Here is a 27,110-nt window from a genome sequence, read left to right as displayed (position 1 = left end):
ATAAGCAAAGGTACGTTTGGAGAAGGGGGACAGAATTTAATGAAAAGAACCTCTGTCCAACTGTTAAGCATGGGGGTGGATCAATCATGCTTTGGGGTTGTATTGCAGCCAGTGGCACAGGGAACAAAGAAGGGGGACAGAATTTAATGAAAAGAACCTCTGTCCAACTGTTAAGCATGGGGGTGGATCAATCATTCTTTGGGGTTGTATTGCAGCCAGTGGCACAGGGAACATCTCATGAGTAGAAGGAAAAATGGATTCAATAAAATTTCAGCAAATTTTGGATGGTAACTTGATGCCATCAGTGAAAAAGCTGAAATTAAAGAGAGGATGGCTTCTACAAATGGATAATGATCCTAAACACACCTCAAAATCCATGGGGGATTACATCAAGAGGCGTAAACTGAAGGTTTTGCCATGGCCTTCACAATCTTCTGACCTCAACATAATTGAAAATCTATGGATAGACCTTAAAAGAGCAGTGCCTGACAGACAGCCCAGAAATCTCAAAGAACTGGAAGGCTTTTGTAAGGAAGAAAGGGCAAAGATACCTCAAACAAGAATTGAAAGACTCTTGGCTGGCTACAAAAAGTGTTTACAAGCTGTGATACTTGCCAAAGGGGGCTGTACAAGATATTAACTCTGCAGGGTGCCCAAACTTTTGCAGACGCCATTTTTTTGTTTTCTGTTATTTTGAAAGTGTAAATGATGGGAATAAAATCTAACTTTTGTTGACATATTATAAGAATGTCTAATCTGTAATTTGATGCCTTTTGGAGTTTTTTCCATCTTTCCTTGGCTTCTTTATGCACATTAATACAAATTTTTACCTGGGGTGCCCAAACTTTCGATCCCCACTGTAGAGTGGTGGGTGCTGTGTCTGTCAATTAACTCAGAGAAATGGTACACGGTAATGGTTTCACGGTAACGAAAAACACCCCTCAAGAGGGAACAGCCCTTCTTAAAACAGCAGCCTGCAAAACTTTGCAGCCAAAAGAAGCATTCGCAGATGCAAAAGTATCTACCTTATAGAATTTTGTGAAGGTATGCTCCAACGACCAAGTGGCCGCCTTGGAAATTTGCGATATTGATGCCCGATGACGGAAGGCCCAGGAAGCACATCAGCGCCCAAGTAAAATGTGCTGTGACAGGCAAAGGTGGAACTAGACCTTTAATTGACTAGGCCTGAGTTACCGTCTGTCTGATCCATCTGCAGATGGTAGCCAAAGAAGCAGCCAGCCCTTTTCCTGCTTCGTCCATAACCACAAAAAAGCGAGTCTGACCTCCGAAAGGACTCAGTAACTGCCAGATACACCAGAATCGTACGAACCACATCCAAGGTATGCAAAGCAAATTCCTTGGGATGAGCTGGCTTGGGACACAAGGAAGGCAAAACAATGTCCTCATTTAAATGGAAGTCAGAGACAACTTTGGGCAGGAATGATGGACAGGGACAAAGAATCACTTTATCCCTATGGACCACTAAATAGGGACTGCGAAAGGATAATGCCACCAGTTCAGATACCCTGCGGGCCGAGGAAATAGCCACTAAGAATGTCACCTTTTGGGATAACGTAGACAAGGGAATCTCCTGAATATTCTTAAATGGGGGTTTCTGGAGAACCGAACTTAAATCCCATTGCGGCAAAAAAGACATTGTACAGGTGGAGCCACATATCGAACCCCCTGAATGAAGGTACGAGCTAGGGGACGCTGAAAGAAGATTGCCAAGGCAGACACCTGGCCCTTGATGGTACTCAAGGCCAACTTCTGATCAACGCCCTGTTGAAGAAAGGTTAAGATCCAAGCCACAGAAAAGGATTGAGCCTGAGCGCCAACCGACTCAAATTAAGAAATGTATGCTTTCCATGTACAATGGTATATCTTGCTGGAAGAGGACTTACTCACCGTCACCATAGTAGGAATTAATGATCCAGACAAGCCTTTATCTCTCAGTACCTGGCTTTCAATAGTTAAGCCATTAAAACCAGCGACTGGAAAGCAGGGTGGTAGATTAGCCCTTGGGACAACTGGTCTTCTCTGAGAGGAAGTCCCCAAGGGATGTTTACGGCCACCAGGATGATTGGAAGATCCTCGCTCTTGATTCCTCGCAGGAACCGAAGAAGAAACCTGAGCAGAGGATAATACTGGCCCTACCGTGGCCCTTGGACGCTGCAGCGTCTTTTAGAGGACCCCGTGACCTTGTTGCGAACTTCGGTATCCTCCTGTGGAGCCGAACCTGCTAAAGGAGCTGCATATAAGACTGTGCAAACAGAACTGTCTTGAATGTGGATACCACCAGACTCAGAACCTGTATTCAAATCAGCAGAGAGAACGGTCTGTGTGACAGCAGCCAGTGAATCACGGCCTGGGGTTCCTGAAATTTGTCCAGAGGAAAGACCACCCTGGTCAGAATTAAAATCAGACCTAGGTAAATCAATTACCTGGACAGGGATAGGGTGGACCTTAGGTAGTTCGGACATCACCTAAACCTTTGCAGGAATTAAATCCTCACAAAGGAGACTCAGGATCTAACCTGAAAAGAACAAACTTTGCCCCCCTTTCTGGGTACCCCCCAAAAGAAACATTTTGCGGATCTCCTTGATGCTCTCAAAAGAGGTCCATGGGGCCAGAAACCAGCGAAGAAGTCCCCCTACCCCAATAATGGGTGAGGGCAGACCTTCATGATGAAGGGGCCTTGTCTGCCGGTCCAGGGAGAAGCTAGCTCTAGGCTTGCCAGACCACGATTGCTTGGAACCTCCCGGGGAAGATTTAAAAGATCTATTTCCCTTATTCTCCGTCCCAGAAGCACAAAATAATTTTCTATGGGCTGAGAAGGAGGGCCCCCGTCTGATGAGGCTCTTTCCCCCTCCTTGACTGTGGCAGGAAGGTACTCTTCCACCCCGTAATACCCTTAATGATGTCATCCAGAGTAGCCCAAAACAGGCGATCGCTTTGAAAGGGCAGATCAATGAGAGCTTGCTTGGAGGCTTGGTTTGCGGACCAATTCTTAAGCCACAACCCGCGCCTAATCACCACCACTAAAACAAAGTTTGGACAGCACAGGAGCTGTATCCAAAGCTGCATCACACAACTGGTCCGCTAAATCAACAAACAGCAGGGACCTGCTCACTCCCTACTGGTGCAAAAGCTTGGCCCATTCAGTTAAGGTCTGAGACACCAGGGCTGAGGCAAAGACTGGCCTCAATGCCGAATCAGCTATAGCAAACTTGCTGCGTGCCACAACCTCCCCTTTCCTGTCAGCTGGGTCCTTAAAGGACGGGGATTCCTCTACTGGGATCATGGTTGCTTTATTCAACCTGAAAACAGTAGGGTCCACCACTGGTGAACTAGTCAACTTCTTTTTTTTTTTAAAAGGGACTCCTCAAATGGGTAATGTACAGCAAAACGTTTGGGGACCACAAAGAGTGATTTTGGTTGTTCCCATTTCCTTCCTGGAAAACCTGTCAAAATAAGGAAAATAAGGAAACACCACCACGGCCGCAGCTACATCAGCCGCATCCTCCATTTTTAAAGTCCTACGCACTGCAGTGATACCAGCGCTTTTTCATTCGCTGCTGCGACCATGGAAGAATCATCCTCACTATCGGGTGGATCTGAGGGTGTGATATTAAGTTCCCCTGGACGGGCCGTGTCCACGGCGGCATCAGCCTCAGAATCAGATGAGACAGACTGAGCAGGGGAAGGTGGGGGACGCTTCCTCCTGGGCCCTTGCCCACACGCCACTTCCACTCGGGACACTAAGGACTGAAGGACCGCAGTCAGTGCAAACATGGGAAGCTGGGGTTCCGTGGGACCTGTCACCTCCATGAGGGGGTCAGTGGAGGAGATGTGACCCTGAGGCTCCATAAAGGAAAGGAAGACCTTGCAGTACAAAAACAAACAAACTTTTGGCACCACTAAAGGATCCCCTCAAGGCTCAGGGTACCCATCAGCAGAGAGAGAGAGATAACAGGGACCCCCAAGGACTCACCCTACTGACCAGGGGACCGCCGAGAATTTGAACCCAGCATCATCATGGACACCATCCCTGTTCATATGGCCTAGGCACAGGAAGAGGAAACTGAGGAGGAGCTTCGGCATCCCCAGCATTTCCCGGACTAAGGGAAAATGCCCCCCCTGACATCGGGCTACATAAACATGGCCGCCAACCGGAGACCAGCCAGACTAAGGAAAAATGGCCACCATCAGCTACAAACGCTAAAGCATGATGCCAGGATCTTCCCTGCGCCCTCTGCAACGCTGCACCCTCTGCAAGGGGACCCCCCTCCGAAGGTAGGACATGCGTTAGGGGTGACTCCGCTGCACACCCAGCACCAGTCTCTGCACTGGGACCCCCCCCTGCACTATACCCACACTGCAAACAGCAGGGCATGCACCTAGGGGCCTCCTACACTGGGACCCCTCCAGAATACCAGGGCAGGACACACACTATACCAGGACCCTTAGAGAGTGGGGATAGCAGGGGAGACCCCAGGGGTCTTCGCTGCATTCTCTGTCCTGGGACCCCCACCAGACTCCAGGCCCAGACAGGGGAGAAAGGGAGTGGGGGGGGGGGGGGGAGAGGCCCAGCTCACTGAGGGATTTAAGGATGGGAGGAGGTCCGGCCATCCCTGGTGGTTACCCACGTCCACCACCTAAAAACAAACACCAAAAGGGGAGAGGGGGGACTGTACTTACCCTTCTATGGTGCGGGCAATGCTCCTGACAGAATCCTCACCACCAAACAAGGGGAGCTGTCGGCCAAGGGACTGCTGCGACTCAGATCCAAGCCCGGTCGTACGCAACCCTGTGAGACTTTTAACTCGGGGCCAGCCTCTGTCCGTAAGGCTATGTCGCGGTCGACCTAGCACGTAGCTGTGGTCTGCATGCGCTCGCTAGCTGGGGGGACCACTGGATCTATATTATCCAGCCTGTCGCCCAGCCCGGCAGTTGATTATAGATCTCCCAAGAGAAAAAACAAAAAAGATGTAAGGAACGAAAATAAATTGCTAGGACCAGAGATCCCAGCCGGGAGCCTAGGTCCTTACTCCTGACTAGACAGCACAAAACTGATTACCTAGAGCAGAGAGGGGGGGGGCTATATACCAAGCTGAGGACGGCCCATGGGCGTAGTCAGGTGTTTTTTGTTCTGCCTAGTCCTACTCCTACAGGAGGCAATATAACCCAATAGTTATAATTTATGGAGCGCTGTGTTCGTCGATGAACGAAAATATAATTAGATGCTATGTACAGCAATGCTTTTAATATCATTACTGCGCCTAACGGCGCCAAGCATAATAATCATACCCGACACCAAATATATTCAGGAGTGCAGCCACGTTTGCCGCTCTATAGGGCCTGAAATAAAATGTATTATGGATGGATGTACATGGCTATGGAAAATAGAGACTACTTGAGTTCTGCCTGAACCAGGCTGCTCATAGGGTTCATCAAAATGTGCAAGAAGCAGTCCTGCAATGTACAGGCATAGTTTTTTTTTTTTACTGGAAGTTTCCTATTGGTACATGGTCATTAAAGTGGAATCTTAGAAAATTAAGTACTGCTAGATCACTTCAGACTGTCCCCTGTTGTAGATATAGCTATGTAAACATTAAAAAATAGTTAATAGTACTTATGCTGTTTAAAACCCAGTAATGCACTGTCTCACCCTGCTCTGCACATGCTCAGTTGCCCTCTACTTTGCACTGTGCTGAAATTTCTAGAGGCTGATCTGCTGACAGTCTAAATATATGTTGCTCAGAGGCTCTGGGCTTTAGGAAAATGGCCGCTTCCAGCAAAAAGAAACAGGAGCAACGCTGTAGGCAATTTACAGCACACACTCATTTTGGTAGCATAATTATTAATGTGGAAGGTATGTTCCTTGCTAAAGAACATTATTTTTATCACATTATGAGCAAAGTTCCACTTTAAAGGAAGCCTAATGTCAGTGAGTTTGGGGTGGCCTCAGAGAGCCCGCATCAGGGAATGTAAGGGTTGTTGCTTGGAGCGCAGTAGTTGTGATTGTGTATGGGGCTTGTGGGACTGCTGGAGATCCTACTACTGTTCTAACACAGAGTGGAGTGAGGGTAGGACTTTGGCACAGAGGAACAACACTATCATATAAAAACAGTACTGATGAATACTTTACTCTGACTATATAAAACAAATGAAAGGTACAATTGGGGTTTAGAGTGGAACAAAAGACCACAAAACTTCAGTGTAATAAAAAAAGACCTCTGATCAGATGTTTATATTCTGACATTCTGTGCTCTTGCTCTGTATAGAGTAGTAGGGTTATAAATGGTACTGGGCAAGCAATAACCCAACTTCACCAACTTCTACAGGCCCTTTATACATCATATCATATAAGGACCAATAGGCAGCCCACAAATATTGTACATAGCTTTATAAAAGAACCTTCTGCATTTTTAACATATAAACATATAAATAAAGGAAATTAAATAACATTGGATCATCCAAAGTGGAGAAGATATTAAATCAATACACCTCCGCTAGAGGTTTTCTTTCTAGTCATTTATCAAATGCGGAATGGTACAGAAGTCTTTTTATTCCACAGGCATTGCAAAAGCTGATTTTTAAACATGCAACCCAATGGAAGAGGAATACACAGGGCTCACCAGTGCTGTATAGCCAAAGTGATCAGTCAGGTTAGGATCTGTTCCCTTCTGAATAAAGCGTTGGACACGGTTCAGGTCTCCATCCAGAGCAGCAGACCAAATTCCTGTAATAATGACAGTTTACGTTTATTACTGAAAGGAATTTAGAATCAGTTCATTTAGAGTTTAGAATATCTGTAAAAAACACATACTGTATACCTTGGAAAAAATTATAACTAAAGCTGACCGACCCCCACGGCACTTTAATCAGTAGTTCCAATTCTTTCTCTGGATCTGACTTTCCCAAATTACTGTAGTCTACTAAACCACTTGACCTTTGGAAAGTTATATCTCTTTCATGACCAGACCATTTTTTTGCTATTCAGCACTGTGCTACCACTAACTGGCAATCGCGCGGTCATGCAAAACTGTACAGAAATTAAATGTATAGCATTTTTTTTTTTTACACAAATACAGCTTTGCTTACCACTGGGTTTCTTTTTTTTGCGATATAAATTAAAAAAGACCCAACATTGAAAAAAAAAAAACTCCCCTCACTCCCCCCATTGAGCACCAGGGTGAAGGATGTGTGGTGTGGTGACCCTCTAAAATCACGAATATTCCCAAATTAGTGGAGAACACTTTAAGAGACTCTGCATATGATTTAAAGAGACTTTATTTATTATCATTTTATGTGGAGGATTACAAATTTTTCTATCTGCGCTACTCTTACTAGTTCTTGGTTCGTTATTTGTGACTGTTTTCTGGTAATTTTAACAAATCCCAAAGAGTGTATATTAATTGATTTGTGTTAAAGGTATAGCATCTACAAACTATAAATACCATGCTGATCGCTGCTGCAATTCCTTACAGGCTCAAAAAAAAAAAAAAAAAAATAGGAGTGTTTAAGCTTTTTCTCTGCCTAGTGTCCTGCTCCTGTAGGGGGCAGTATAACCCTATGATCAAGAAGATGAAGAGCTGTGTCTGTCAATGAACATCAGAGAAATAGATTTTACGTTAAGACAAAATTCCATTTTAAAAAAAAAGTCGGTCTTTTTTTAGTTTTATATCGTAAAAAAAGTCCCTACAGATTAAAATGGTGGGTGTTGCAATTTCCCCCCCCCCCCCACAGTACACCTGATGACGTCAGCTGTGACGAAACGCATCATGCGTGGTTACGCCATTTCCGCCCACTGGAACGCAGATCCGGTCGCTGACACGACACGTATAGCGTCCCGGAAGTAGCCGCCAACAAGGGACTCGCGGCCCCTACTGCTCTGGATGCCCGTTTACCGTTGTGTTTATGTGAGTACCTGATTTTACTTTATAATAAAGATTTTTTAAAACGGTACATCACTATATGAGACTTCTTACATATCATCACGGGAGACACCTATCGTATGTGGAAAGGGAATACGAGGCTTCATTGCCTAGGTGAAGGAGGTACCTTCTCCCAAGAGCCCCATTCATAGGAATTGCTGGATAGAGGATATCACCCCAAGGCACATTACCCCTGCAAGGGTATAGAATTCTGGTGAGTGCGGGAGATAGTGGAGAGGTGCACTGGTTTTCTCACCCATCACCCAGCACACCCATTTAATTTATTGATACACCCGTTTCACCATATAGCACTTTAAGGACTGCTTATCACCTTTGTTGGATCATCACATTTTTTAATTTTAAATTGTATAGCACTTTATGGACTATTTCCTTTGTTGGATCATTACATTTTTTAAATTTGTTGTTATCACCATTACTCTAATTTTTTCACTGGCACACAGGCTTTTGCCATCAAATTTATTTATCTATGTATTGTACTTATCACCTGGAGTACACATTTAGTCCCCGTTCACACTGGGGCGACCTGTCAGGCGACCTCGTCGCCTGACAGGTCGCCTTCCATAGAGAAGCTGCGGACCCGTTCTAATAGGAGCGACACAAGCTTCTTTGGGGCGACCCGGAGCAACCTGCATAGATCTCAATGTTATGAAGTCCGTGCCGGCGGCTCCGAGGTCGCGGTGCGAGCAGCGCGCCGCGACCTATGAGGTCGCCCCGGCAATTAGCGTCGCCCCAGTGTGAACGGGGCCTAAGTGAGAGTATACTTTAATCAGATTACCTTTGACATTTTTTACACTTTTTAATATTTATGTTTTTATGTATAGTGTACATTGTTTGATTGCATGTGATCATTTAAACACGCACACTAGCACTTTACCCAGTGATAATTACTTTAACATCTTCCTTATATAACTTGGATTCAGCTATGCAGCGCCATTTTACCTCACGTTTTTTCCACAGTTATTGATATAGCCTTCGGACTATATTTTGAGGTTGGCTGCAGCCCACTCCTTTGTCCACAAGCGCGGAATTTTCTCTACACCTTGATTTTCCAAACGCAATTTTTTGGGAAAAAAACACTTTTTTGAATTTTAAGCCAGAGAAAACCATGGAGGGGGGGGGGGGGGGGGCTAATTAGCTGCTAGAATTGCTTTAACAGTGCCTTGCAAAAGAATTCACCCCCCTTGGCATTTTTCTTGTTTTGTTGCCTCCCAACCTGGAATTAACATGAATTTTTTTGAGGATTTGCATCATTTAATTTACAGAACATGTCCACAACTGTGGCCTCTTTCACACGGCCTTCCGTATGTCCGTATATCACCCCATCCGTTTGCGGGTGATATACGGACATAATGCATGTCAATGGGATGCGGATGTCAGCAGATGGCCATCCGCTGACATCCGATTTGCGTCCTTTCAGTTCTGTTCCGCTTTTTGTAACGGAACAGAACCCTATTTATCTTCCGTTTAAAAAATGGAAAGGACCCAAAATCGGATGTCAGCGGTGTCATCCGCTGACATCCGTAATTCCATAGACATACATTATGTCCGTATATCATCCGCAAACGGATGGGATGATATGCGGATATGCGGACATACGGACCGGATGACACAAGTGTCATCCGTGTCCGTAAAAAAAAAAAAAAAAAGTGCTGCAGCGGACGAAATAAACTGAGCGGCCATGTAAAAGAAGCCTTTGAAGATTTTTTTTTTTTTTATTGTGAAGCAAACAAATCTGACAAAACAACAGGAAAAAAAAGTCAGTCAATGTGCATAACTATTCACCCCCCTAAAGTCAATACTTTGTACAACATTTTGCGGCAATCCCAGCTCCGAGTCACTTTGGATAAGTCTCTATGAGCTTGCCACATCTTATCACTGGGATTTTTGCCCATTCCTCCTTGCAAAACTGCACCAGCTCCTTCAAGTTGGATGGTTTGCGCTTGTGAACAGCAATCTTTAAGTCTGACCACAGATTTTCTACTGGATTGATGTCTGGGCTTTGACTAGGCCATTCCAATACATTTACATGTTTCCCCTTAAACCACTCAAGTGTTGCTTTAGCAGTGTGTTTGGGGTCATTGTTCTGCTGGAAGGTGAACCTCCGTCCTAGCCTCAAATTACGCAGAGTGGTACAGGTTTTGCTCAAGAATATCCCTGTATTTAGCACCATCCATATTTCCCTCAACTCTAACCAGTTTCCCAGTCCTGGCTGCTGAAAAACATCCCCACAGCATGATGCTGCCACCACCATGTTTCACTGTGGGGATGGTGTTCTTTGGGTGAGGTGATGTGTTGGGTTTGCGACAGACAGAGTTTTCTTTGATGGCCGAAAAGTTCAATTTTAGTCTCATCAGACCAGAGAACCTTCCTCCATACATTTTGGGAGTTTCCCACATGCCTTTTCGCAAACTCAAAACATGCTATTTTGCTGAAAGTAATTGCTTTCTTCTGGCCACTCTGCCATAAAGCCCAACTCTATGGAGCATACGGCTTATTGTTGTCCTATGTACAGATACTCCAGTCTCTGCTGTGGAACTCTGCAGCTGCTCCAGGGTTACCTTAGGTCTCTGTGCTGCCTCTCTGATTAATGCCCTCCTTGCCCGGTCCATGAGTTTTGGTGGATGGCCATCTCTTAGCAGGTTTGCTGTTGTACCATGTTATTTCCATTTGGTTATGATAGATTTGATGGTGCTCCTGGGGATCACCAAAGATTTGGATATTTTTTTTTTTTTATAACCTAACCCTGACCTGTACTTCTCAACAACATTGTCTCTTACGTGTTTGGAGAGGTCCTTGATCTTCATGGCAGTGTTTGGTTAGTGGTGCCTCTTGCTTAGGTGTTGCAGCTTCTGGGGCCTTTCAAAAAAGGTGTGTAAATGTAATTATAGATCATGTGACACTAAAGGCCCGTACACACGTACCGATTGTCGGCCGTAAATATTCGGCCAATTGTCGGCTTGTTAGTATGATGCTTCCGACAACCGAATGCGACTTTTCGGCCGAACAAAATCTGGTGTGCAGGCTATAAAATTTTTGTAGGCCAACAAAGAACGGCCGATTGTTCTTCAGTCAGTACAGATTTCGGCCGACAAAAAGCAGACGAGCAAGACTGGGCATGCTCAGAGAAGAAAAAACACACGGAAAGTTAACCATCACATGACATCACTTCTACAGTCGGTTGTTGTTGGCCGACAAAATTCGCGTGCAGTCTTTAGCACTTTTCAACCTACACGACAGCACCGGACAAAAGACGGCCGAACGGTCAGCCGACAATCGGTGCGTGTGTACGGGGCTTTAGATTGCACACAGGTGGACATCATTGCACACCGGTGGACATCATTTCACTAATTATGTGACTTCTGAAGGTAATTGGTTGCACCAGAGATTTTTATGGGCTTCATAACAAAGGGGGTGAATACATATGCACATGCAAATTTTCTGTTTTCAATTTCTAAAAAAATAGTTTATGTATATATTTTTCTCATTTCACTTCACCAACTTAGAATAATCTGTTCTGATCCAGCACATAAAATGTAGATTATCAAAACATTGAACTTAAGGCTGTAATGTAACAAAATAGGTAAAAAGTCAAGGGGGGTGAATACTTTTTCAAGGTACTGTACATGAAAGCCAACCGCCAGCTGAAAAAAACAAATGCCAAGATGATGTCTAAACCTACAGGCATCATTCCGGTATAACCACTCAAAGTCAAGCAACATATCAGTACGTTGCTGGCCCTTGTTGGGCATATATTGTAATGTTCATTTTTTTTCATGCAGCCTGTGGACTGAACAAGAAAAGACAACCTAACAGATTCCTCTATTCACATAGATCGATCGGTGGTATGCCCACCATTAGAATACTGCCCAGCATCCACCCACGTCTAATGATGGGCATACATGCACTGTTCCTTTTTCCTTTCAGCCCATTGGCAGATTCCTCCAGTCGCATCGATCAAAATTTCTACCAAGAAAAGTAAATAAAAATATATGCCGAAGCATAGGGGAGATCTGCCCTGTGTGTCCACCTCATCCCCTATGCTTCAGCATACCGCGTATATGCTTTTTTTTTTTTTTTTTTAACAGCAGTGGTGAAATCACCTCCTACAGCACTGGAGTCACGGATTTATGTATCGTGAGAGCAAACACTGTTGCTGTTAAAATAAACAAATCAGTGCCTCACCGAAATGGCATACCTGCAAGGCAAACAATGGTTAACGATAAAACACAGTATCAATAAAACCTTAACTCAATAAAACAACTTTATTTATTTTTTTTGGCACAGAATGCAATAAAGAGTAAAAAAATATATGGCGAAGCAGAGGGGCAATCCGCTCCTATGTCCGCCCCTGCCCCTATGCTTCACCATATATGCTCTTTTTTTTTTTTTAACTTTGGTGGTGAAATCACCTACTACAGCGCTGGAGTCGCTGATTTTACGTATTGTGAGAGCAAACCCTGTTGCTGTCAAAACAAGCAAATTAGTGCTGCAGCTGAATGGCATATCTGCAAAGCAAACAGTGGTTAACAATACACAGTAACAGACTAACAGTACAAGGACATACCTGCAAAGCAAACAATGGTTAACAATAAAAACACAGTAACGTTACAGTATAGCATAAAATACAGTAAAACAGTAGGAACATAAAACGACAACTATTTTTGGCTTTTTTTACACTTTTATTGGAACTATAAACATTCCAGGTTAGGGTCTCTCAAAATGTGATAGCTATCTAATCTTTCGGGACCCTGTGTGAAAGTGTGCCCTAGATTGTGCCATGCTGTACCATATACTAATACTCCACTAGTGTGTGGTAGTGATGGAAACACAGATGCAGAGGCTAGGTTCGCCAGGACAGGAGGGACAAAAATAGTGGGTGTCAAGCCTATATCCGTGCTTGCTACAGACACGGCATCTTTTTTAGTGTTCTTTGGGTAGGGGTAACAGGGAGGACATCTGGAAAATGCCTCTCATGCAGCCGGTGCACTGCATCTTGATTAGGAAATTGGGCCACAGCACCTTCTGGATACAGAAGGGCTGTGATGATCTCTTACTGGAATATTAGAAAGGATCCACTTCTTCCAGACGCTTTGTATAACACATAAGCGTTGAAAAGAGCTGATTGGAATAAGTATACAGACACTTTCTTCTACCAGAGTCTGGCCTTATGGGCAGTTGGGTATGGCCCCATCATCTGGTCGTTGAAGTGCAAGTCCACCCCCCCTCCCATTTATGGTTGTATTCGCGGACACAGAGGGGCTTCTCAACAGCAATCGCCGTTTTAATTTGGACTGCCTTATCTGCGTGAATGGAAGACAGAACGAACACGTTCCGGTTTGTCCTTCCACTTCATTGCAAGCAATTCATTGCACCTCAAGAAGGCTCTCTCCCCCTGACTAAGTGAGACATTTACAAGCCGTGTTACTGGCAATTAAAGAGTTAAAATCTGACACTATCTGGGATTGACTCTAACTGACGCTGACGCTAACTGGTGTCACCCGTGACATTACTACAGTGATAAGACAAAAAAAGAAAAAAAGATCTGTACACTTTACTAGTGACACTGTGACAGGGAGTGAAAGGGTTAACTGGAGAGCGATCAGGGGGTTAAAACTTTATTAGAAAATATGTGGCCGGACCCTGGCGCTATGCTAAGACTGACACTAACTAGCGTCACCCATGACACGAATACAGTGATCAGTAACTTATCTGTATACTATATATAGTGACACTGTGACAGGGCAGTGAAGGGGTTAACTGGGGGTGATCAAGGGTAAATCTTTATTAGGGGATATATGGCGGGTACGCTAAACCTATCTGGGACTGACGATTACTAACGCTAACTTCCGCTCACACTAACTTGCATCACAAGTGACACTAATACAGTGAATTATCTGTATACTGTATATAGTGACACTGTGACAGTGAGTGAAAGGGTTAACTGGGGGGTGATCAGGGGGTTAAATGTGCCTATGTGTACTGGTGTTAGTGTAGTGCTTGTGTAATCACTGTGATGCTTTTTCCTCTCACGCTGGAACTGAAAAGGGCTCCAGGAGAGGAGATTGCATAATTTCCTGTGCTTGCGTTTACATTACAATTGGTCAGAACCGATCACCAGGTCCAGGCCATAAATCATTGGCCTGGACCCGATGACTGATCAGTTCTGAACCAAATCACATCGGAGGGACACTCCAGACCCAGGAAACAAAATCACGTACAGGTATGCGAGTGCTCGCTGAAGGGCCGCCCTGCCGCAGTATATATGCGTGGGGCGGTCCAGAAGCTGTTAAACTGCAACTGCCATGGTGCTGCACATGTGATCAGTTATGACACCAGCCATTTAATGGTTTGACAGTAGGAATGAAACTGTTTTTTGAAACAATGGGTTTAGTTCCACTTTATGATTTACTACTGTTTAATAACACTGACAGGAGTGCTTAAAATGATCAGCTTTTATTTATGCACAACCCTTATCCCAAAAAGGCAGTACAGTAACTGATTGTAAAGTTTTTAGTTGGAGTTCAGTTTCAATTTGTTAGTCTATTTAACCACTTCCGGACCTCCCGCCGCAGTTTTACATCCCTACTTTAACAGATTGGAGCTGGAGAGAGTCCAGAGAAGGGCAACTAAACTAATTAGGGGATTGGAGGACCTTGACTATGAAGAGCGTCTACAATCGCTCGATTTATTCTCCCTGGAGAAGAGACGTCTGAGGGGGGACATGATAGCAATTTATAAATATCTTAATGGGGATCCCAGCTTAGAAAAAAAGCTGTTCATTCGAAGGGATTGCATGAGGACTCGAGGGCATACAATGCGATTAGAGGAGAAGCGTTTTAACCTCAGGCAACGCGGGGGGTTCTTTACTGTTAGGGCAACAAGATTGTGGAATTCTCTACCACAAGAGGTGGTTTCTGCGGGTAGTATGGTGGCTTTCAAAAGACTCTTAGACTTACATCTCAAGGATCAGAACATTCAGGGGTAGGGAGATGATTACAGCCACACATGCCTACACAGGTTGAACTGGATGGACTATTGTCTTTATTCAACCTCACCTACTATGTAACTATGTAACTATGTAACTAAGATAGCTGCCATAACCCGGGTATTTGCTTATTCGGTCGGCAGTCCTCTTTCACAAAAACATGGTCCCAGCGGCATCACTTTTATGCCCACACCCCTCCTGCCACTTCCCAGCTTACCGGAGCCATCGGTAGCGGGGAAAACGATCAGTCATACGTCGCTTCCTCCCAACAGCCCTAAAGGGCCCATTTTTTTTTCTTACTGAAAAAAAATTCAATTTTTTTTTTTTTTTTTTGCTTTTGAGATCTGAGGTCTTTTTAAACCTCAGATTTCACATTAAAGAGGTCCTGTCATGCTTATTTCTATTACAAGGGATGTTTACATTCATTGTAATAGGAATACAATTGATCAAAACAAAACATTTTATAAAGGGACAGTGTAAAAATAAAAAAGGTAAAATAAATAGAAAAAAAAAAAAACTTTTAAAGCGCCCGGTCCCTCCGGGCTCACGTGCAGAAGCATACGCAAGTTGGGCCCACATATGTAAACGGTGTTCAAACCACACGTGCGGTATCACCGCGATCGCTAGAGTGAGAACAATAGTTCTAGCCCTAGACTAGACTCTGTAACGCTAACCTGGTAACCTGTAGAGATTCTTAAAGTGTTGCCTAAGTACCAATGTTTGTCACCATTCCACAAGCGTGTGCAATTTTGAAGCATTAAAATGTTGGGTATCTATTTACTCGGCAAAGTATGCCCTATTTACTGGCAAATGAGAATGCAATCTGACTCCCGGGTACCGACAGGGCGTGATGTCCGGAGTACGGGCAGAGCGAGAGTACGTCCTGACTCTTGAGGAGTAAAGTCTCCAAAAAGCACCCCCCTAGAACGGGCCAGGCTGGCAGCGACCCCCTAGAACAGTCAAGGTTTGTATGCCCTCTTTACTGGCAAATGAGAGTGTAACCTGACTCCCAGGTACTGGCAGGGGGGGGGGGGGGAATCGTTGCCCGACTCCCGGATAGCGACGGGGGGAAATATCCTAAGCATGGGCGGAGCAAGAGTATGTCCCGACTCCTGAAGAGTATGGTCTCCAACAAGCACCCCCTCAGGCTTCCAGCGCCCCCTAACCCTGTCCAGGCTCCCAGCTCCCCTGTAGCACCGTCCAGTCTCCCAGTGCCCCCTAACCCCGTCCGGGCACCAAGCACCCCCTAACCCCGTCCGGGCTCCCAGCGCCCCTGTAGCCCCGTCCAGGCTCCCAGCGCCCCATTGGGAGAGATATAACCTGAGTACTGGTAAAGTGAAAGCATGAAAATGAGAGTGTAACCCGACTCCGGGGTAATGACAGGGGAGCGCCCCCTAGCCAGGTGCAGACTTGCAGCGTCCTCTAGCCCCATCCAGTCCAGGCTGGTAGTGCCACCATGCAGTGAGGACACACTGGGGGAAATGAATAAAGCTGCTGAGACACTTTTCTAGTGTTAATGTAATCCACCAAACTCACAAAGCATTTCTGAGACTTTTGGTTCTTGGGGCACCAGATCCAGGCACGCAGGTGTAATACGTGACATTTCTACTTTGTGTGGCACGGAATGTACCAAGTGTAAAAGAGAAGCTGAGTGAGACCAACTCAATTTTGGCAACCGGAGAGGAAAACTGTCTCAGACAGATCCTGTGAAAGTGTCTTTGGGGCATTCTACAAGTGTCACAGTGTGCGTCTGATTCAAGTACAAGTTCTAGTCACTTTTAGAATGCATTAGCGCCACTTTCACCCAACCTTCCTGTGCCAGTCTCCATGAATTCCAGGAACTCAGCCCGCCCTGTGTGACCTCTCACCTCTCTGGAAGTCCATCTCCCGCACAGTCTCCCTCAGGCCGCTCTCCGCTCCCATACAACACCCGGCACAGCCCTGAGGGTGAGAGGAGCATTCTCCCGCTCCGTCCATACTGACCAATACCACTCACACTCCTCCACATACAACGGCCATGGACCTCTAACAAGCATGTGCCAAGCGGCCAATCAGCGAGGGAAACATCTCATCCAATTGGCTGTGAGAAGAGGCCTGCCAATAAGATAACTTTTCCAGGGCAGTTGTCATCCTCCACATCCGCCAGCAGATGGCAAAGCAGAGCAAGGTCCTCTCAGGGTGATTTGCACTATAAACCATCCCACCCACACAGCTAGTACATTGCATTGGCTGTCTCGTTTCCTCCCGGGCTCAGTCAGTTACATTGGACTCTGAGTTATTTAGTTATAACCTTCCCATCAGACTATAAACTCCAGGGAATGACACGCCCTCTTCTAGGGACCCAGGAGAAGGCCGATCTGCCACTGTATAGCTCCCGGTTGCCCGGGTAACCAGACATCCGCGAACAACCAACCACGTTGCAAGATTTCCTTCGTCCTGCCCAGTTCTCTTGCCATTGGCTGACGCATACTCAGTAGGGACGTCTCGAGTTCTGGGGAAATCCAATCAACGCTCCGTGGCGCTGGTGTCTGATTGGCCGGTCGGTGTCACAGCCGCCTGACTAGAGAGTAGTAAGATGGCGACTATGGAGCAACAGAGTGCTCGGCGGAGGGGCAGATGGAAGGTTCCGGGCTGTGTGTGGCTGCTGATAGTGCTGGTGAGCTCAGTGAGTGGCGATCAGACAGAGGAGTACCTGAAGAGAGAGCATTCCCTCAGCAAACCCTACCAAGGTAAGTCCGGCCATGGGGGGAGGACACTTACATAACACGGCACTGGGGAGGCAGGTGAGGGCAGTGCTCAGCAATGAATGGAGGAGCTACTTCATACCTCACCCGGGGCACAGTGTCCCCTGCCCCCCGCCACCTCATATCCCACCCGGGGCACAGTGTCCCCCCCCCCCCCCCCCCGCTACCTCATACCCCACCCGGGGCACACTCCTCCCCCTGCTACTTCATACCCCACCCGGGGCACAGTCCTCCCTCCGCTACTTCATACCCCCTCCCCCCTGCTACCTCACACCCCACCCGGGGCACAGTCCCCCCCCCGCTACCTCATACACCACCTGGGGCACAGTCCTCCCCCCCCCCCCCCCCCGCTACCTCATACCCCACCCGGGGCACAGTCCTCCCCCCCCCCCCCCCGCTACCTCATACCCCACCTGGGGCACAGTCCTTCCCCGCCGCTACTTCATATCCCACCCCTGGGGCACAGTCCCCCCCCCCCGCTACTTCATATCCCACCCCTGGGGCACAGTCCCCCCCCCCCCGCTACTTCATATCCCACCCCTGGGGCACAGTCCCCCCCCCCCCGCTACTTCATATCCCACCCGGGGCACAGTCCTGTCCCCCCCCCCCGCTACTTTATACCCCACCCGGGGCACAGTCCTGTCCCCCCCCGCTACTTTATACCCCACCCGGGGCACAGTCCCCCCCCCTGCTACTTTATACCCCACCTGGGGCACAGTCCTTCCCCACCGCTACTTCATATCCCACCCGGGGCACAGTCCTTCCCCCCCCCCCCGCTACTTCATATCTCACCTGGGGCATAGTCCCCCCCCCCCCCCCCGCTACCTCATACCCCACCATGGGCATAGTCCCCCCCCCCCCCCCCTGCTACCTCATACTCCACCCGGGGCACAGTCCTCCCCCCCCGCTACTTCATACCCCACCAGGGGCATAGTCCCCCCCCCCCCCCGCTACCTCATACCACACCATGGGCATAGTCCCCCCCCGCTACCTCATACCCCACCCGACAGTCCTTCCCCCCCCCCCGCTACTTCATACCCCACCTGGGGCACAGTCCTCCCCCCCCCCCCCCCCCACAGCTGCTACTTCATACCCCACCTGGGGCACAGTCCCTCCCTACAATAATAAAATCACAATGTCCAGTGTGTGTGTCAGGGGGTGGCCTTGTCCTCAGCATAGACCCCTTCCTCCTCTATTGTGCTGGGGGGGGGGGGCTATTCTTACAGCTGTGTGCTGCCTGGGGGGGAGAGGGGCTTATTACAGCTGTGCGCTCTTAATCCTTAGATGTGGTCATTGCATTCGTTCTTTCTTTTTAGGCTCCCCCCCCCCCTCCTCTCCTGTTTTCACTTGATCAGGCCAGTAACAAACATCCCTAGAGGAAGGAGCACAGGGGAGGCACAGCAACATTGTCAGTCTGGAGGGGGGGGGGGGGGGTTGTTAGATGGACAGATTTGGGTACATTAACAAATTGAAGCCGAAATCCAGCTCACCCTTTTTAACCTCCCTGATTATGTCCGGATTTCTGTGCTCAAAGTGGTACGTTGTTTTGCATGGAAATCTGTTTTACATTTTAAAATTTACCTTCCTTACTGTCCTCCCCCCGCCGTCGTCCTGCTGTGTGCTCGGCCGATGCCGGCACCTGCCTTCCGGCTCCGTTCCCTGTGAGCGTTACGACGCAGGGGGGTGGAACCGGCGGCAATTTAAAAAATGTAAGTATGCTAAATGACATGATACAAAGCTGAGATCCTAATGGATTATACTGTATCATGCCATTTCACCTGGTGACTTTTCCAGTGCCCTGCCTATGCTTCTCCAGTTCTTTGTGCCTGGAAAATTGAGAACGACCATGGCATCCAAAAAGCTTTCTTTTTGCGCAAAATCGCTTTTAGACGAACTGGAAAACAGAGACAGCGAAACGGAGTTGCTTAAAGAACTGAGTGATAGGGATTCGTGGGAAAATTCCTCATCCGGTACGGAAAGTGACAACAGTGATGATTCGGATGTCCCTTTCTAGCATTGTGGAATTTGGGAAGTATATCAAATTATTCTACAGAATTTCCAACCGAAAGACATCCGAAAAGAAGAATTAATCATTTTTTGTATAATTCTTCTTTAACAACTTCTGGACCGGAAGGTTTTACTCCCTTAATGACAAGGCCATTTTTTGTGATTCGGCGCTGTGTTACTTTAACTGACAATTGCGCCGTCATGCGATGCTGTACCCAAATAAAATTGATTCCCTTTTTTTTTTTTTTCCACAAATAGCTTTTCTCTTACGTCCTCCGACAGTCGCCGCCTCTTCATATTCGTCACTAATGGGGTTATTGACCTTTTCTCCGTAGGAGTAGCTAGGCAACAGAATATATTAATATCAAAGCTTTTAACATATCCCACCCCCAGGGGGTGGTCCCCTCAGTCAATACTTCCCTACTTCCTGCATACCAACTCAGTTTCTAATGCCTAGCTCAGGAGTACGCAGGCTGTTCCTGTGCTGGGGCTCTTAGTCTCAGCTACTTTTCTCTTTTTTGATTTTATTTGAAGTTTTTTCTCTTTCTTTTACTTAGCTGTTTATTTTCAGCGTTGGTTAGTTCTTCTGATGAAGATGATCGTGCGGCGCTGGGTCTCAGTCTGGCCACCCTGGATCCCAGGGCTCAGGGCCAGGGGCTTCCCAGCCTGCCATCAAGCGTTCAGCTTAGGTTTTGCCCTGGCACATTGAACGACCCATCCCTGTTCCCTGCAGGGATGCCATCGGTGAGGTGGCTACCTCACTGGACGCCATTGCGGTTTCGCACTGCAACTCCACTGCGTCATGCTTGTGACACTCCCTGTCCTCAGTGCAGCGGTTTGGTCGCTGGTGCAGGCTCCCCACGCCATCCGGACTGGTAAGTGTATCTCTATGTGGGGACCTGTCTATTTGGGTGTCAGTCTGGGACTGTGTGACCCTGCATGTCTGTGTGGCTGCTGAGCTCCCTGTCAGTCCTGTGTGGACTTGCTGCCTGTGTGTGGGCTGTGAAGGGGGGGCTCTCCCGCTCTGCTGGGTGTCATAGTAAAGCAGTCAGTTTTTAGGCATGCTGTGGGGCAAAAATCACGGTGGCAGGTCCTGTGCGGTACTGCACGGCGTTTTGGCGCCAAACGTCGCCATTTTGAGCGGCGATCGATCAGGCCGCATGTCAGCGCCATGTTCTATTTGCCCAGGGTTTTCCTCAGCCGAGCGGCCATGTTTGTGTAGCCTTGCATAGGCTTCATAGGGGCAGTCAGTCTTGCATCACTTCCTTTTCCTCTGGGACAGCGATCGGTGCAGCAGCCTGTGTGAGCTCTCCAGGTTTTATATCTCCTTTTTTCCTGTATTCCTTGCCCAGTTTCTTGTCCCTGTGGGGGTCAGTGTGTTCAGTGGGTGCGGTGGGCAGCGCTCGCCGTGATCTTAAAGGGGCAGTACCCTTTATTAATTATTTTGCTGGGGCATGGATTTTCAGGATTGCAAGTTTCCTCCCGCCCTGGTGGGGGGCCAAGGGGCTGCTGCTTCCCCCAAGGGGGCTGATCTGGCCACTATTGTGGCTAACTTAGCTGCTCAGGTGCAGATGCTGGTGGCTGATCGATCCACATAACGGCCCAGGGTGTCTATTTCCTCTGATTCAGAGGGCGATGGGGCTGCTATGGCTGGAGTGCCCTTCTCAGGGTCTCACTCATCCCTAGACCTTGTGGGGTCTGACGGGGAGGCTGAGTGGAAGGGGTTGATAATTCTCCCCCTGGCTCGTCTGAAGAGCTTGCACTCATGGATGAGTTGGTTGCTTCTATCAAGCAAACGCTGCATTTTCAGGATGAACCATGTCCTCCTGCTTTGATGTCCTCTTATGGGACGCAGAGGAAACGCAGAACATCGCAGGTTTTTCCTTGCTCTGCGGAATTTCAGCGTTCGGTTGATGAGCAATGGCGCAATTTAAAGAAGCCTTTTGCTGTACCGAGTAGGTTCAAACTGCGTTATCCCTTTACACCAGCTACTGATGAGCGTTGGTGTGTGCCGCCTCAGGTGGATCACGCGGTGGCGATTTTGAATAAATCAACTGCGATCCTTGCTGAGGATACCCCGGCGTTCCGGGACCCGACGGACAGGAGATTGGAATCTCTAGCCCGTCATGCCTATAGGGTTGCTGGCTCTATGCTGAAGCCTATTTTTGCTTCCATTATGGCAGCCCAGGCTATTGCGGATTGGACGCAGGTGCTCAGGCGCACTCTGGTGGCTGACTCTGCCCCGCCGACAACTTTGGCTATGGTGGATCAGCTTCATCAGGGTGTCATGTATTTGTGTGATGCGGACTTGGATTTAGTCCCTTTGGCTGCGCGCCTTTCTAGTGTGGCGGTCTTGAACCGTCGCCTGATATGGCTGAAATGCTGGTCGGTTGACCAATCTTCTCGCAAGACTCTGGCAAATTTGCCCTACGCGGGATCTCACTTTTTGGCGAATCTTTGGATACTCTGATAAAGGGTATTTCTGGGGGTAAGAGCACTCTCTTGACCCAATCTCACAAGAATAAGTTTGTTCGTGGTAAGAAGAATGCTTCATTTAGGCCCTCTCAGGGGTCCTTTCGTGCCTTTCGGTCGCACTATAAGGGCAAGCCCTTCAAAGGCCAAGGCTCCCAGAAGAAGCCGTGGGCGGGTAAGCAGAAGTCCGGCCAGTCCGGATCCGCTGCCCATAACAATGCGGCCTGAAGGGGCGCCCTCACCCGTTTCTGGGGTGGGGGGACTGTTTGCTCGGTTTTCTTCAACCCTGACTGGACCGCGTTCGGGACAGGTGGGTTCAGGAAATCGTTCGATCTGGTTACAAGATCGAGTTTCTCTCTCGGCCGGCGGGCAGATTTTTCCCCTCAAACCTTCAGCTGACTCCGGAGCGCTTGCAAGATCTGCACCTAGCGGTGTGGGACCTGCGGGCCCAGGGAGTGGTGGTTCCGGTGCCTCATCGGGACAGATTTCGGGGGTTCTATTCCAATCTGTTCACTGTGCCCAGAAAGGAGGGCAAGGTACGTCCGATTCTGGACTTGAAAGCTCTGAACCGCTTTGTGCGGGTTCGCATGTTTCGCATGGAATCCCTGCGCGGTGGTGGCTGCCCTGGTTCCGGGGGAATTCATGGCCTCCATCGACTTGAAGGATGCATACCTTCACATTCCCATTTTCGAGGGTCACCAGAGGTACCTTCGATTTGCCATTGCGGAGGATCATTATCAATTTGTGGCGTTGCCCTTTGGTCTCGCCTCGGCTCCGCGGGTTTTCACCAAGGTGCTTGCGCCGCTTCTGGCCTTACTGAGGGCCCAGGGCATTTCTGTCCTGGGGTATCTGGACGATATCCTGATTCGGTCCGCGACCAGTCAGGGCCTGGTGAACGACCTGTCCATCACGATGCGGACTCTGCAGGAATTCAGCTGGACGATAAATTTTCCAAAATCGACGTTGTGTCCGTTGGTTCGTCTTCCCTACCTGGGGATGATTCTGGACTCTGTTCAGGCGAAGGTCTTCCTGCGAAGTCAGGTCCCTCAGGGACAATCAGTGCTCGTCCCTCCGGACGTGTATGAGGTGTCTGGGGTTGATGGTTTCGGCTTTCGAGGCGATCCCCTTCGCCCAGTTTCACACACGGGAGCTTCAGGCGGAGGTCCTGGCCAAATGGGACGGGCGTCCGCAATCTCTGGATCTGCGACTGTTGTTGAGCCATCCCACCCGAAGGGGTCTTTTGTGGTGGCTCCAGTCCCCGGCAGTGTCGGGGGGGGGGCAAGTCCTTTCGTCCTTTGTCATGGACGGTGATCACCACGGATGCCAGCCTGTCGGGCTGGGGTGGTGTTCTGTCCGCCCAGGGAACTTGGTCGGTGGAGGAATCCTCCCTTCCGATCAACAGTCTGGAATTGCGAGCGATAAATCTCTGTCTTCTGCGTTGGACGGACAGGCTTCAGGGCCGTCCAGTTCGGGTGCAGACGGGCAATGCCACAGCGGTGGCCTACATCAACCACCAAGGGGGCACCAGGAGTGGCCGGGCGGCTCGGGAAGTAGCCGACATTCTGTCTTGGGCCGAGACGCACGTCCCGGCGATATCGGCAGTTCACATTCCGGGGGTGGAAAACTGGCAGGCGGATTATCTGAGCCGTCAGACCCTGGACCAGGGGCAATGGTCCCTTCACCCGGATGTCTTCTAGATGTTGTGCGCGAAGTGGGGGTCCCCAAATGTGGACCTGTTCGCGTCTCGTCTAAACAACAAGGTGGAAAGGTTCGTGGCAAGGACGCGCGATCCTCGGGCAGACGCCTCGGATGCGTTAGTGACGCCCTGGCATCAGTATCGCCTGATGTATGCCTTTCCACCGATTCAGCTGCTGTCCAGGTTCCTTTGCAGGTTGGCCTCGGAACCGAAAACGGTGATTCTGGTGGCACCAGACTGGCCTCGCCGGTCTTGGTACGCAGACCTTGTGAATCTGGCGGTCGACGTTCCGTGGCGTCTGCCACTTCGAGAAGATCTCCTGTCTCAAGGACCGATATTCCATCCTGCTTTACAGTCGCTGGCTTTAACGGCCTGGCTGTTGAAAGCCAGGTCCTGAAGGATAGGGGTCTTTCCCCCGAGGTCATTCCCACTTTGATCAAGGCTAGGAAGGACTCTTCGGGGAAGATTTACTACCGTACTTGGAAGGCTTACTTTGCCTGGTGTGAGTCCAGGGGGTATTCCCCTCACTCATACTCGGTGTTGAGAGTGTTGGCTTTCCTTCAAACGGGCGTGGACCAGCGTTTGGCGTTGGCCACGATTAAGGGTCAGATTTCTGCGCTGGCCGTTCTCTTTCAATGCCCTGTGGCGTCTAACTCTTTGGTTAGCACCTTTGTTCAAGGGGTGCGACATTTGGTCCCTCCTAGGAGGGAGCCTTTGCCTCCATGGGATTTGAACCTTGTTCTGTCCGTGTTGCAACATGCTCCTTTTGAAAATATCAGGGAGATCTCGTTGTCTTTGTTGTCCAAGAAGGTTGCCTTCTTAGTGGCGATCACTTCGGCTCGCAGGGTGTCAGAGCTGGCGGCCTTGTCCTGCAAGTCTCCGTATTCGGTGATTCACTTGGATAAGGTGGTCTTGCGACCTAACCCGTCTTTTCTTCCGAAGAGGATCTCGGCATTTCACCTTAATGAGGATATTGTTCTGCCTTCGCCCTGCGCGAAGCCTAAGCATCCGAAGGAGGTGGCTTTGCATTCCTTGGATGTTGTTAGGGCGATCAGGGTTTACCTGTCATCGACTAAATCCTTTCGCAAGTCGGATTCTCTCTTTGTCCTTCCTGAGGGACCTCGGAAGGGCATGGCGGCGTCGGCTGCTACCATCGCCAAATGGATCAGACAGACCATTGTGCAAGCCTATGCTTTGAAGGGGAAGGTTCCTCCTTTTCCTGTGAAGGCGCACTCTACCAGGTCTCTGAGTACGTCTTGGGCCTATCGTCATCAGGCTTCTGTGGCCCAGGTGTGTAAGGCGGCGACTTGGTCGTCCGTTCACTTTCTCGAAATTTTACAAGGTGGATGTTCAGGCATCGGCGGATGCTTCTTTTGGCCGCAAAGTTCTTAGTGCGGCAGTGCCTTAGGGTCCCTTGTTTGGGTCCTTGGCTGTTGGGGTGTTGTTACCCCTGGGTTACTTGTTTTTTCCTGGGTTGTTGCTCCCGTTGAGCACGTTTTTTCCTGTTGCCCAGTTGGTTCTCTTACTTTGGTAAGGTTCCTTTCTCTGATGTGGGTACTGCGTTGCTTTAGGCGCGGCTGCTTTTTTTCCCACCCCTCATGTCTACACTGCTATGGGACGTCCCCATTAGTGACGAATATGAAGAGGCGGCGACTGTCGGAGGACGTAAGAGAAAACTGAATTTTTGTAAAATCTTACCTGTAAAATTCCTTTCTCTGAGTCCTCCGACAGTCGCCGCCCCCGCCCCTCTTTTGGGGTTTGTTTATGTACTCTACTGCTATTCTACTGAAACTGAGTTGGTATGCAGGAAGCAGGGAGGTATTGACTGAGGGGACCACCCCCTGGGGTGGGATATGTTAAGAGCTTTGATATTAATATTAATATATTCTGTTGCCTAGCTACTCCTACGGAGATAAGGTCAATAACCCCATTAGTGACGAATATGAAGAGGCGGCGACTGTCGGAGGACTCAGAGAAAGTTATTTTACAGGTAAGATTTTACAAAAATTACGTTTTTTTTGGATGGTATTTGATCACCTGTGAGGTTTTTATTTTTTTGCGCTATAAACAAAAAAGGAGCGACAATTTTGAAAAAAAAAAATATATTTTTTTAACTTTCTGCTATAAAACACAGGCAATAAAAAAAAAAAACACTTATTTTAGGCCAATATATATTCTGCCACATATTTTTGGTAAAATAAAAATCCCCATAAGTGTATATTGATTGTAGATGCAATAACTTTTGTGCAAACCAAACTAGAAGATAGATTTATGGCCTTTTTTTTTTTTTTTTTTTTTTTTTTTTTTCTGAGCTGCAACATTGAGGCAGACAGATCGGACCCCTAACTGATGCTTTGAGGGGACCAATGACACTACTGTAATGAGTGCTAAAATATGCACTGTTAGTTTACTAATGACACTGACAGGGAAGAGGTTAACACCAGGGCGATCAAAGGGTTAAGTGTGTCCCTTGGGGGTGCTTTCTAACTGTGTGGGGGAAGGTCTCGCTAGATGAACATAGATATTTGTGTTCCTAAATAGGAGGAACACAAGATCGGGGTGTTCATCTCTGACGGAACGGTCGGTCTGCTTTGTTTACATCTGCAGACTGACCTTCTGCCTCAATGGGGAGAGATCGCGGGTGACCAGCAGACATTGCGTCCACCAGACCCGCTGATTGGCTCCTCTTCTGGCCAATCAACGCGCGCCCCCACTGGCTATTGCAGGAAACGACGTACAGGTACGTCGTTTCGCGCAATAGAGCCGACTTGCTGCAGTACATGTACTGCTTGTGGTTGGAAAGTGGTTAAGGATGCATGGCAGGGGGGGTGTCCTATGCCTACATACGTTTGCTAATAGGTGTCCCTCGTTTTAAAATAAAAGATGCAGCGCTACAGGCAAATTAGTCCAATAGTCCTTTAGCAGGGATCAGCTGATTAGGCAGATGAGTAACACCAGCAAACCACCAACCACGCTGCCTCTTACAATCCGGCTGATATTATGAGAGCATTCAGATATACCATCACAGGCTCATCCGGTCTCCTCAATCCCAGCAGAACTCCCATGTTCGATAGTGACTTCAAATAATCAATTTCCCAGGGAAAGACACTCTAGTCCACTGATGGCGGCATACAGATCCAGTACTCCTTCACCAGCATCCTGGGCCCCGGCTCTGTTCCGCACTCCACAAAACTTTACGCATCTTCCTCCGATGTGTTTTCACCTCAGTGTGTTCCTCGTTCCAG

The 27,110-nt window shown here is 48.2% G+C and overlaps 2 protein-coding genes across 2 annotated transcripts in view; one reads left to right on the top strand and one right to left on the bottom strand.

Annotated features, from left to right (window-relative positions):
• Positions 1–17,068, bottom strand: part of ANKRD39 (ankyrin repeat domain 39) — a 38,446-nt gene extending 21,378 nt beyond the window's left edge. The window contains exons 1-2 of the mRNA XM_082254553.1: positions 16,815–17,068; positions 6,642–6,745 (exon numbers count right to left, since the gene is read on the bottom strand). Of these exons, the coding sequence (XP_082110679.1) occupies positions 6,642–6,745; positions 16,815–16,923 (213 nt within the window). The 5' untranslated portion in view covers positions 16,924–17,068. The remainder of the gene's footprint in view (positions 1–6,641; positions 6,746–16,814) is intronic.
• A 335-nt stretch (positions 17,069–17,403) lies between these two features.
• LMAN2L (lectin, mannose binding 2 like) overlaps positions 17,404–27,110 on the top strand; it is a 47,371-nt gene continuing 37,664 nt past the window's right edge. The window contains exon 1 of the mRNA XM_082252787.1: positions 17,404–17,675. Within this exon, the coding sequence (XP_082108913.1) occupies positions 17,522–17,675 (154 nt within the window). The 5' untranslated portion in view covers positions 17,404–17,521. The remainder of the gene's footprint in view (positions 17,676–27,110) is intronic.

Source organism: Pelophylax lessonae (assembly GCF_965119305.1).
Source record: "Pelophylax lessonae genome assembly, chromosome: 4".
Classification (NCBI taxonomy): domain Eukaryota; kingdom Metazoa; phylum Chordata; class Amphibia; order Anura; family Ranidae; genus Pelophylax; species Pelophylax lessonae.
Note: the sequence above shows the minus strand (reverse complement) of the source record. Positions and strands in the feature narration are given on the sequence as shown.